General features: G+C 33.1%; 1 protein-coding gene and 1 long non-coding RNA gene across 3 annotated transcripts; one reads left to right on the top strand and one right to left on the bottom strand.

Annotated features, from left to right (window-relative positions):
* Positions 1–759: 759 nt before the first annotated feature.
* On the top strand, positions 760–12,352 carry LOC124441892 (rap guanine nucleotide exchange factor 4-like). Of its 2 annotated transcripts, none has more exons than XM_046992378.1 (23): positions 760–903; positions 4,001–4,085; positions 6,066–6,178; positions 6,430–6,524; positions 7,086–7,164; positions 7,273–7,359; positions 7,443–7,524; positions 7,929–8,017; positions 8,121–8,172; positions 8,283–8,385; positions 8,617–8,763; positions 9,104–9,201; positions 9,375–9,500; positions 9,620–9,709; positions 9,807–9,898; positions 9,990–10,080; positions 10,597–10,647; positions 10,723–10,762; positions 11,119–11,166; positions 11,232–11,299; positions 11,397–11,451; positions 11,537–11,591; positions 11,974–12,352. In XM_046992378.1, exons 1-23 carry the CDS (start codon positions 899–901, stop codon positions 12,068–12,070), a joined length of 1,848 nt encoding a protein of 615 aa, XP_046848334.1. In that variant the 5' UTR covers positions 760–898; the 3' UTR covers positions 12,071–12,352. The 2 variants fall into 2 exon arrangements, with proteins under 2 accessions (XP_046848334.1, XP_046848327.1); XM_046992371.1 differs by lacking the exon at positions 760–903 and adding an exon at positions 2,898–3,260.
* LOC124441975 lies at positions 1,822–2,833 on the bottom strand. The gene is made up of 2 exons (XR_006947049.1): positions 2,552–2,833; positions 1,822–2,356 (listed from the first exon to the last, which is right to left on the bottom strand). It is a non-coding gene; the product is annotated as an uncharacterized LOC124441975 (long non-coding RNA).
* Positions 12,353–12,361: the final 9 nt, after the last annotated feature.

The raw sequence follows: 12,361 nt of genomic DNA, 5'->3' as shown, positions 1-12,361 counted from the left end.
TATCTACAATTCTTTTACTCCTGTACAATAACTGTTTACGCGTTAATAGTATTTTAGTTGAGTGATTGTTTTTCTTTGTATTAGGGTTATCAGCATTTTTAAAAATCACACAATTCCAATTAAAAGATTTGTCGACAATCGCTTTTTAATCCCTTCTATGTCCTAGCTACGTCTTCTCGAGCTGTGTCAACTTCTTTAAATGTAATTAATACACTCCTCTGTCTTCTCCTCAGTCATGTTTTCCTACTTGTCATTTGAAACCTGAAAGCAGTTGCCTAACTTGCCTCTTAAAAATGTGTGCTTCAGTTCTGAAATTGATGAAACCAGGAATCTATCTGTCATTAAGGAAGTGCTTTGAACTGTTTCGTTATTCAACGAAACGTGCCATCTCTCATTAATTTAATATAATTATAAACTATCATGCGTCGATCAGCAACTTTTTGCCTCAAATTGTTTCCACCATTTTGCTTTTCTGTAGTTGCTTTTACATACATATTACCTGTTTCACAAGGTTGCGATTTGCATGGCTATGAAGGTTTTAACGGACCGTGGAACATGATTGATCATATGATCCTTGATATGTTCCACTATCTCCAAAGAGTTTATGAAGAAGGATTAGCCACTATCTATGATTAAGTAATCACTGTTTTTTAATGCTTCCAATAAAGATGTTTATTTTTTCACAGGAACTATCCTCATTGAGTGGCTTCTCGTCGTCACTTTGGCGGATTGTTGGACAAGGTCCCCAACTAATGCGCGGTTACAAAGTCGTGCAATATTTATTAGGCAAATAACTTCCAGAAGAAGCAGAAGAAAGCGGCGAATTTAAAGTTTTATCAATCAATTTGGATAAAACATGCTGTTCAATGACTGAATGTGTGAATAATCAGATCTTTCGATGAGGTAAGCAGTATAACGGAGTAATATAGTTTCTTCCTTTTCCTGTTTCTTCGAAGAAGAACTGTGGATTTTGCCTTATTATACAAAGCCAATTCAAACAGTGTCAGAGGCGCCTGAGTTCAAAACCTGTGCTCTTTAACTTCTTCAATTGTTTTTATTGGTAATATGAAAATTATTCATTCTTAAGTATTATCCTGGCGAATTACCACAATGCTTTTCTAAAATTGTAATTTGAAATATTTCTATGGCTAACTTCATCATGCGTTTCGGCTTCCGCTCCATGCAAAGTTAGAACAGCGAACGATGAATTTTGGCTTTTGTTAAACAAAATATCAGACAAATGCTTTTATAACTGCACGGAATCTATTTTTAATATAAAGTGATACTGGACTATCATCAACAGATGCATATTTTTTCTGAACTCAAACACATCTTTGCTTGTCTTTTTGCTTTTAAAAGTAATACTCAATCATTCATGGCAGCTTCTGTAGTGAACCAGAATGCCACAAGCATTATCGAGAAAGTCAAGCGTTCGTATTTGGCTGATAATTAAATTATACTTTGAGCTTTCAAACTAGCATGTTTTTGCTTTCAAATTCTATTACTGAGTGGCTGAATAAACTGCAACTTTATTGGGTATAATAAAACGTTTTAGCGTGAACTTCGCATTATATAAACATGCGTTTGTGTGTATATTGTGCGAAATACACTATTCAGTGCAATTACAAGTTAATTATCGTAGAGATGATTTTCTTGTAAATTGTTTGTGCACAAATTGAGTTTAGACGTGAAATATCTTTTTGCAAAATTACGTTTGAATGAAAAAAAATGAATGATACGTCGTATGTGCTCATAACTTGTGGACTAGAGAGAGCACCTGCGATTTGTATAAAATTTGAATATTGCAGAGACAACAACTCATTAGAATAAAAACTGCATAATTATGTAAAGTTGCTTAATGTAAAACATAATATTACTTATCGTGTAAAAAAACTTAACTGGCTGGCAGTTGAAGCAGTTGAAGCTTGATCATAGATTTACGGCAGTTTAGTCCTAAGATTAGAGATATTTCATTTCAAATTCCTATACCTACATGAATGGACAAAGAACTCATTTTCAACTTATTGCGAATGGATTCGGTTATAATGACCTTAGAGGTGTAGCTGTTTGCCATCGCACGATATGATAGAAATTCCTTTTCCTTGAATGCGGTGGAATTTTTGATGAGAGGCAATATTATCAATTTTTCATGCCGTCTTTTGTCTCCAGTTTCCTCCTGTCTCTCAACATCTCACTACGTACCGAGCTAGGATAGCTGCTACACTGAAGCACTTGAACGTCGAGACAGAATGACGCTGTAGTCTGAAGTACTTGACGTTTTTCGTTACGAAAAACTCCTGTAGCTAGTGAAGCCATGTTTTTCGGAGGCCCGCTGTCTTCAATGCTAACTCATCGTCTAAAACAATAATGGCGATCATCGCAAGGAAAGGAATTAGAACGAACTAGAAGGCCACTTTCCTGTAGTAGATGGTTTTCCTTTTGCGAAAATTATTGGTGTCTTTTTCATTAATTTTTAGAATGGGAACATTGCATTCCCTAAATTGTTAAGTAACTTCAACCCAAGTTATAATGTATAGCCTCTATATCATACCTTCTTCCAGTTTTTAGTTGCCAAAAGTGCATGATGTCACTAAGGATAGGCTTTGTCATTTTTTGTAGTTCAAGCAGTGAGCTAGAATTCTCTTGTTGCCAAGCATGCTGTTAAGACAACAGTGTTAACCAGTCTTTTACCACAAGAAGACTTAAGAATAAGAAACTTATCATAGGAAGTTAAGAGTTAAGAATAACAAACTATGTTTGTGATCGAAGTATTTGTACTCGAGCTCTCGACTCTAGGACATTTATGTTGGTTCACATGACATGGCCGCCAGAAAATTGGTTCATTGTGTTAAATGCTTAGAGTTCAGGCGTATTTCATTATGACGTTGCTAAGTATATAATCTTTTGACACCATTTCCGTTGGCTTTTGACTCGATATTTCGGTCATTTTAATGCAGGAAACAGTTTATTAAATTCTTAAAAAAGATGTTAGCATTCATTCGATCTAAAGCAAACGTTCAAAGGTGCAGTTCGTGGCACCAAAGTAAAAGAGTTGGGTTGAATTAGGCGACTTACAGGAACAACGATTCAACGATGAGAAAATCTGATATACGTGGGCTGACATCAACATCAAGTTCTTTTGAAATGAACTTTGATAATTTTAAAGCGAAACGTCGAAAAGCGTTGGGTGGAAAATATTTTTCAAATGTCAAACAGTTCTTTAACGGCTATAAAAGTCGTGTCAGAAATAAAAGAGATAGGTATGAAAGCATTTTTATTTCAGTTGAACTATTCATGGACAAGTCATCCTCATGACTGTTGACATGATATTTTGTACTTGTGGACAGTAAATGTTCACTTCCTTAATGTCGATTGCGCTCATAAATTTTATTTATTATATCACCCCCATCACAGCATTGTGTATACATTTAATCTCGTTCACCATTGTTATTAGACTCGAAGCAGTTTAAAGTTTGCAATGGAAGTTAGAAACTGGGTGTTTGATTATTAAAATATCGTTTTGGTCTAGTAGCTAATTGAGTACTTCTTAATGTTTTCATGGAGTAATTATTCACGACATCAGTATTTTTAGACTACTCGAGAGCACAGGTAATAAAATGGCACTTTAGACATTGTTTCAGGCAGATGCATTGGTATTCTTTATTGTATAATGCTGCATTGTTCGTTTTAAAATGGGTGAAATTAAACATAAACTAGCTCTGCTCGTTCATGTAGCCTCAAGTTCATTGACACAGAGAAAATGAACTTTATGATAGAATTTGTTGAACAAAATCGAATGATTTATCAAATCTATGCTATGATCAGCATTCAATAAACTGATAAAAACTGATATTTGAAACGTCTATTTCAAACACGCGGCCGTCCCATTGGTCTCATCTTTCAAGCCGCGTTCCAAAAGACTATTGCTTATATATTCTTTTGTATGGATGTTTGTGTAGTAATATTTTGGCAACTGTATGGAGCTGTTTCGATTTTTCAGGTCCATGTACGATGTAGGCTGTCAATTCGTTAAGAAAGAGGAGAGCACTGTCACTTCAAAGGTGACCAACAATGAAACATCAACGGTAAGGATATATTTTTAATCTATTGCGGTTGATTGGAATTTACGTACGCATTAACGATTGTAAAACAGTACAAATTCGCATTTTAGCTGTTTTCATATTTACCATCATCTGTTTTCATAACATCGGTCATTAATCGTCTTGCTTAAATTAGTTAATATTTTTGCCACTATGTGATTATGGAAACAGACGTTCCAACACCTTTACACCAATTGAAACGCATGTTGATTTCGCGCGCTCTTCGTTTTATTGTCAGGTCAGTAAACGCGCTATATTCTTCAGTTAAATTCTCTTTCCTTTGAATAATTTGTTGCCACAACTTTAGAGATTTGGTTTGTTTGTTGCATATTGCAGAGTTTCTTTCATTACTGAAATTATCGTTGTGTACTATTGCCGTGTTGTGCAATATCCGAAACATTTTAACATGCTTATGCCATCATGCTATTTTGGCATATTGAATAAATGCAATGTAAAAATGTATAGACGTCTTCCTTTAGTGTATATTTCGAATATTACGTAAATTATCATTGTTAATGCTTTGATGCTAACAATGAGTTAATGCTTTCCTTTGCTTTGGATTCATGTTTGACTTTCATTGTCCTTTAAATTACCTTAGAATTCACATTTTGTTTGTTTGTGTATTTTGGGAATATTATGACTGAATGAATGCTGTTGCAATAAGCCAAGCAATGATCTTCAGCTAAGAGTTTGAAGAAATGAATTGATCGCTCAATGAACAAGTGTCGCTTCCTTTGCATAAGAAGACCAATTAACTCTTTCTTTGTTTATCTGCTTGCATGCTTGCACGAAATGTTTGTACAAAACAATGTTTTTGTGTCGTACGAGAGTTTTTATCGATTTTTATTTCATTACAAATTTACCTATATCCGGCTAGTGTTTTTAATATTTGAATGTTTGTCCCAAAATGAAGTCGCCCTTTAAATCTTTGGCAAACTTACAGCATACTTGGAATTACTACGCGTGGATGGTCATTGACATTTTAGTCGACTTGAGCGATTAGCAAGTAGTAATGAGACACATGTTACGCGTTGCGACTTTTGTAAATCATGAACGGTCCATTCTCAGCATGTCTAAGAATTTTTCAACTATGTAAGTTGGAAATGTTTTACCTAGTGCTCTAAGCAAATATGGCACTTTCTACCAATTATTAAATTTTTTCTGAGAAACAGTCATTCAACAGTCTTGTGTGTGTATGTATATGACCTCATGAGGAATGTTATTCAGTCTTCACACATGTAGCATATTTATTATACTTATTATCTTTTTCTTTTGAATCTCTGGCATGTGTGTCAATTTTTTCAATGCTTTATGGTAATGAGAAATACGCTTCCTAACTCCATTGTTCTTTTATCGAAAAGTGTGCCAAAATGTTGTGGTCGGGACTGTGTCGTCTTCACCTTTGTCTGTCTGGCGTTTTAGTGCGAATGAAAAATTTTATGATTTTAGCACATTAGTGCATATTTTCCAGAAATTTTAACACCGTCAGTTACGTTTATAACCATAATTACAATACTTGTAGCTTTTACTGAAAATTGATGGTAATTTTGTGAATTTTACATTTGTATCGATGACTTTTATCAGCAAGATATGAGCTTAACAGGCGGTACCGGAATTGGTTTTGTAAATGCTATCAAAATTCCTTTGAAAATCTAATATAATTTTGTTGAAAATAAAAATAAAGTAAACTGAAAATATCCTTTATCTTTAATTATTATTTTTCGTGTGCGGAAATAAACGTTGTGTGTGAAAATTGTTTTCGCTTCTGCTCGAACTAAAATCAAATTTTGTGTGTGTAAGGTTATCTCCGTGCATATTATTTCACTTCACCACCCACATGCGTTGACTGAAAACTTTGCTTTGATTTAACATTTTAACCGTGAATGTTTTCAAATTTTAATGATTGGTTTTCGTACAATTGAAAAGGATTGCCAAAGTAGTTATTATCTTTGATTATTTTCTTAGAGTTTTGATAAAGATTCTGTCATCGTACGTTTCGACCAAAAAGATGTTCTGGTATTAGACAGAAAGAAGGACCCGAGTCTCGTCTTCTCGGAAAAAGAAGTAGATCCAAAATGGTATGTTTTGAGCGTATATTTAATCTTCTGTATCTATAGGTAACTATGAATGAGATTAGATAAGATTATGAAACTTTAAGCGAACATTTTATCGCATATTTTTCAAATTTTTGTGCACGTGTGGTTTCATGACTGATTGAAATATTTTGCCAATTATCAGTGTCCATCAATCACGACAAGGTCGTAAAAAATCTATGGGGTGTCTTGTCAATTAACATCATCTTATGTTCATCAATCTTTGTCCTTTCTAGCTATGACGTAACGACAGGTTTACCTGAAACAATTCTAGAATATCTTTTGGAAACTCGCCTTGACGGTGATGATGACAATGACAGTTCACATCAGGGTATACTTTCATAATCAAATATTTTATGACTTGACCTTCAAAAGAATGTTATTAATAACCACCACAGGTGACATCTTCGTGACACGATGTTTTCAATAAAAATATTAAATTCTTTCAATTGCATTACGATAAAGTTTCACATCAATTTCAAACATATGCACGTACAATTAAAAACAAGTGTGGCCATGTGTTAGCCGTTAGGGGGAGAGGAGTTTTTGTACAAAAATTTGGATTGCTCTCAATGTCAGGATTAGATGCTAATCGTACATTGTGTAAAATGACTTAATGTTGATTGCAAGTACGATTTTCCATCAGTTTCATTAATCCGTCTGGGTTAATTCATAAGAAAAAAGTACAAAAATACAATATGCTAAAAATCACCACATCACATTATACAAAAGAGTTGTTTAAATTTCTGTTGCTCTAATGTTGATTTAAAGTTCTTTAACAATCTAGTTCATATTTTTTTATCGAGGCTGTCTACTTTTACGAAATTGATTTTCGTTGTTTGCAGAAAAATGTTTCATTTGTTGCTATTTGATGCTATTTTTTCTTTAATAGATTCGTTGGTGGATGATTTTATATTAACATTTCCATTATTTATAAACGAAGAAGAATTATGTGTTATACTTAAAAGATAGTATCTTTTTTATATCTCAATGATGGTGCTCAGCACGACGTTAACTTGTGTTATTTGATTTATGTGTTGTGTTGTATTATTAGACATGTTTTGTCCTTAACTATTAAGCTACCATGGTTCTGTAAGAATACAATACGCTTTCTCGACAAAAGTAAACAAATCTCCTCAGGACGGTGGACACAAACGAAAAAAGCGGTAAAATGCCATAGTAATTAATATATTTCTTCTTACTACGGTGATAATTTATATTTAAATACTTATATATTCCGTGTTTGCAGTTTGGTTCGCTTCATTGTTCGATGGAATCAGCTTTCTTATCACATATTTTACGAAAACGAACATGTCAAGCATCTACTAAAGGTAACTATGTTGCCAAATATTTCTGATAACGTATATAGAAGACTTCGCGCATGCGCTGCTGACGGGAAGTAATACGAGAGTTGAAGTTTGAGTTCAACTCTTTTTATCCCAATGCATGCACCTGCGGCATAAAATTCATTATTGTTGATTATTGTGTATTTTTATAATTATTGTGTCTTTTTTCAAAGTATATGAGTATTGTTAATGAACAAGGGAAGAGTACAGATGAAATGAGCCAAGCAATTGGTGTTTGTTAAATTCGAGAACTTAAATTTTTTAGATAAAAATTGATTGATCTTCACTTTTCCTATTGAAATTTCGCCGACATTTTTACTTTTAGCCCTTTTATATATTTATAACTGAAATTATAACTGAAATTAATATTATGACCGTGATTTATACAGGACTTGGTTAATGATCTTGAAAAAGAAAACTTGCAGGATGAGTTATCGCTGCTGGAGCAGCTTCTTGATCAGACATCCAAGCATCCCAGGTATATTAATAACAAAATAATAACATTTGTCGTCGTATATTTCCTTGATTTACCGCTGGCCTCATTTAGGATCTGATTGTTGAAACTTGCGTGATTTTTTTAGGTATTCCAATGGGTATGATGATTTCATGTCTTCGATGATTTTGGAAAATAAGGTTTGTCTCGAATGTCTTCAAAGTACAATGACTGTATGAAATGAGATAGTTACAGCCATATTCCTTGTTTTGTTCAATCCTAACTTTTCTTTGCGTAATGTTTCGTTCAGGAATTAGCTGATGCAAGCAATAACGATAAATCTCGAAGCTCACTGGATGATGAATTGTTGATGCGTCTCAATGATTGTTGCCCTATTAAAGCGTCTGATAATGGTAAGTATACGAATTTTATTTCTTTAAGAAAAAGCCGTTGCTTTTTGCTCGATATTGTTGTATTTTTTATTGTTTGATGAAGAATTTTCTAAATGAAAACTGTGTATTATGCCGTCTTTCTCTGTCTTAACAACAATAAGCCCTTGAAAATCGTTGTTTTAATCAATTCTGGTGAAAATCACAAAAAATTTGACTTCAAATGATTTTCTTTTCATTTATTTCTCGTTGCAGTTATATTTCAGGTTTATCGTTTCGATCACACCTACTCAAAGTTTCGCTGTCGTCGCGATTCGACTGTTCGTCACATCATTAAAATATGCTGTGAAAAATGGAAGATTGACAGCGAATGCCTTCTTTGTGAGCTTAAATCAAATGGAGGTAAGTCATTTTACTAATTTTGTTTTTGAAACTATTGAACAACAGCAATAATCTATCTTGTTACGTGATGGTTGGTTGTCAAATCACCGAGCCAAGTAATTGATGTATATTGTTCATGATTGAGATAACAAATTACCTGATGACGAATCACCTTGGTAACCATGTAATTATTGATGTACAAAATGTACTTTTGACGATTTGAACTCAATTTACGTAAAATTTACTAGTTTCTCAGTCGGTGAGCAAAAGAAGCAAGCAAACCTGGAGTTTTTATTTCTGTCGTAGTTTAGTTTACATTATGTATTATCTAGTACGTGATAAACATCTTCTTTTCTTGTAGAAAAACAAGTTTTCGGCTATGACGATATAGGGATAGTTTCGCGTGTCAGTGTAAATGGCAGATTGTTTTTAGCTCCTAAAGAAGAACTGGAAAGGCTTGTGAGTAGCGTTTTGTTGTGTATCTGCGCCAGCAATCACTGGTAACAGTCATTTTTTGCAATGCGTCAAAGATTTTTATCAATTATCAATTTGACGTATTCGTACAACTTTTATACAATATGTAACAATTGTCAACGCCTCTAGGAAAACTTTATTTTTACTCAAAATTTAAGGTACCACTACCTGAACAAGAAGGGCCAGAAAGTGAAGTTCAAAGTTCGTTGACCGAACTAAGTGCGAAAGAATTAGCCTACCATTTGACAATTTATGAAAATCAATTATTTAGATCAGTTAGCGTGGTAAGATATCATCATTTATAATTTACAATTCATTCAATTTTTATATCTTTGTAGGTTTTTGTTCATATACGTACATGTATAGATCATATTTATGAACTCTTGCTGGCTTATTTTTATAGTATGAATTTCTTTACCACGTGTTTGGTGTCAAAAATTTTTCTGGAAAAGTTACGACAAACTTGGACTTGTTTCTTAGAAGACTGGACGAGGTGACCGAAATTAATCATAATATATTCTCCTTGTAAGAAAATGCAACAAATGCAGAAAGTTGAAGAAATGAATTATATTGCTCTCTATATTATAAAGATCCAGTTTTGGGTGGCAACAGAGCTGGCTTTGGCATGTCACATTTCGAGAAGAGTCCAACTTCTAAAGAAATTCATAAAGATTGCATCGCAGTAAACGAACTAATTTTATAATGCATGCATTTGACTATTATCTATTTGTATTTTCTTAAGTTTTACTTATGACTAAATCTTGCTATTTCAGCTGTAAAGATTTCAAAAATTGGAACACATTTTTCGCTATTATTTTGGGATTGAATAACTCAGCTGTTAGTCGCATGACAAATACATGGGAGGTTTGTGTTGAAATAATTGATTGAATGTTTTAAGCAACTACAACTTTCATAAAAAATCATGTCACGTCTTGGCGACAGTTTTGAAAAATATAAGAAGTAGCAGATTACGAAGAAAACAGTCATCTTGAAATTAAATATTTGAATTAAAACAAAAGACTTTATTTCATTTTGTCTGACAAAGGTTTGAAATAAACTCAAAATTTGACACCCAATTTTACAAGTCTTGTTTTATTTAAAACATTGAAATTCACAATGGCTTTTTTCTTCGTAATCTGCTTTTTCTTTCAACTTACATTTGTGTTCATTTTATCATTTTATACGCAGGTAAATAAAATATCTATAACTTACGCGAGCTCTTCTTTCTGTGTTTGTCTATTAAAAAAAGATCGAGCTCGAGCTCAATATAATTGTTTTATCATTTGCCTTTTTACGTTTTTAGTGAATTTTAGTGCTGGTACAGTTGAGAGAGCAACTTTTACATTCCGAATTTAGCAACTTTTTTCTTACTCAATTTAGAGATTGCCGACAAAGTTTAAGAAAATGTTTGATGATTTTTCTGGTATTTTGGTCAGTATATTTGTAAACAAAATTTCTCTGATTCATTTGTTTATAACTATTTTCTTATATTTCTATCACTTGAAGAATCCTTCCAGAAATCATAGAGTTTACAGGCTTTCAATGGGTATGTTGTAGATAGAAATGGGAATAATACATTTTCAAACTCGTTACGTTAATTACTGTTACTGACCCACCCCACCCCCTCCCCCCACGAACCATGCGTAAAAAGCCAAGTTGCAAATATCGTGGTTATTAAAACTTATGTAAATTGTGATGGGATTTACTTGCCATGAAGTCAATGATGTTCGCTTAATGATACATGAATCAAAAATTTAACGAGGAAAAATAAAATGAACCTATGAAACATTTTTTATGATGAATTTAAATTACAAATCAAAAGGCTGTTTTTTTTAATTTACACTCTCCTTAGATCACTTGTTTACCATTAAATTCTTATTTTAAATCATTGTTATTGTTTAGGTTCTTTGGAGCCTCCTATAATACCTTTTGCTCCATTGTTCATTAAAGGTAAATATACAATCATCCCATATTACCCTTTTCCCAATTGTTTATCAAAAATTATTCTTCTGCAGACATGACATTTGCTCACGAAGGAAGCGATACATGGACTGGAGATAGTCTAGTGAACTTTACTAAAATGGTATGAACCGACATTTCTGTTCTTGTATATTTTGTGATTGAATTTTTCTTTTAGAAACACATGATTAAAATACATAATGATTTTTTGTTATTTTTAGCGACTCGTCGCCTCTACTCTTAGACTTATACAATTTTGTAGAAGCATTCCACTGAGTAAGTGTAATATCACAGATCTGTAGGAATCGTTTTACAATTGTTTTTTTTTTCTATTTAAATAAACTTACGCATTGTTTTGTAGCTATCGATCCTCCTACAATGTCAAAAGGATTTCGAGAAATCTGCAAACATGTCAGGTAGTCATACGATGTATGTGATTTGCGTTTGAAATTAAGTTCCTAGAAGTACATGGATTGTATCATATGGTAGAGATGATGGCAAGCAACTCTTAAGTTTTTAATACATGGATTGTATCATATGGTAGAGATGATGGCAAGCAACTCTTTAGTTTTTAATACATGGATTGTATCATATGGTAGAGATGATGGCACGCAACTCTTTTGTTTTTACAACGTTAAACATATATTTTCAAAGTTTTTTCTCGCTACAAGCATGCAATTCGGCTGACATTATTTACAATTCTCGATACGACGCGGCCATAATTGGCGATGGTTAATAAATTAGCACAGCGTAATCATTGTGCAGTAAAATCTTATTGCCGACATCATTTTATTGCAGAGATCTTCAAGTGATTGACAAACAAGATAAACTCGATCATTTGGCGTTGGACAATGATTTCAAACCATCGTCACCCACAAGATCTCAAACAATATAGGATGTAATCCGTATAGAAGTGCATTGTTCTGAACAACATTGTCGTGTATTCTTACCTTTATGTTTAAAGACTGCAGTTCTATCTACATGTGCAATGTAATGGCATCCGTTTTTAACTGTTGAGAGTTATTTATTCCCGATGACATTTTCTCAATTCAACCATTAAGTCTTTACGTACTTTATACGTTGAAATATTATTGTCTTTGTATATACATGTGTGTGTAAATAGACGTCTTGACACCATTGAATTGGACAAAAATAATAATACAGTTTTCTACTCCTATAGCGACCG

The sequence above is a fragment of the Xenia sp. Carnegie-2017 genome, unplaced genomic scaffold, assembly GCF_021976095.1.
Source record: "Xenia sp. Carnegie-2017 unplaced genomic scaffold, XeniaSp_v1 HiC_scaffold_1, whole genome shotgun sequence".
Lineage (NCBI taxonomy): Eukaryota > Metazoa > Cnidaria > Anthozoa > Malacalcyonacea > Xeniidae > Xenia > Xenia sp. Carnegie-2017.
Note: the sequence above shows the minus strand (reverse complement) of the source record. Positions and strands in the feature narration are given on the sequence as shown.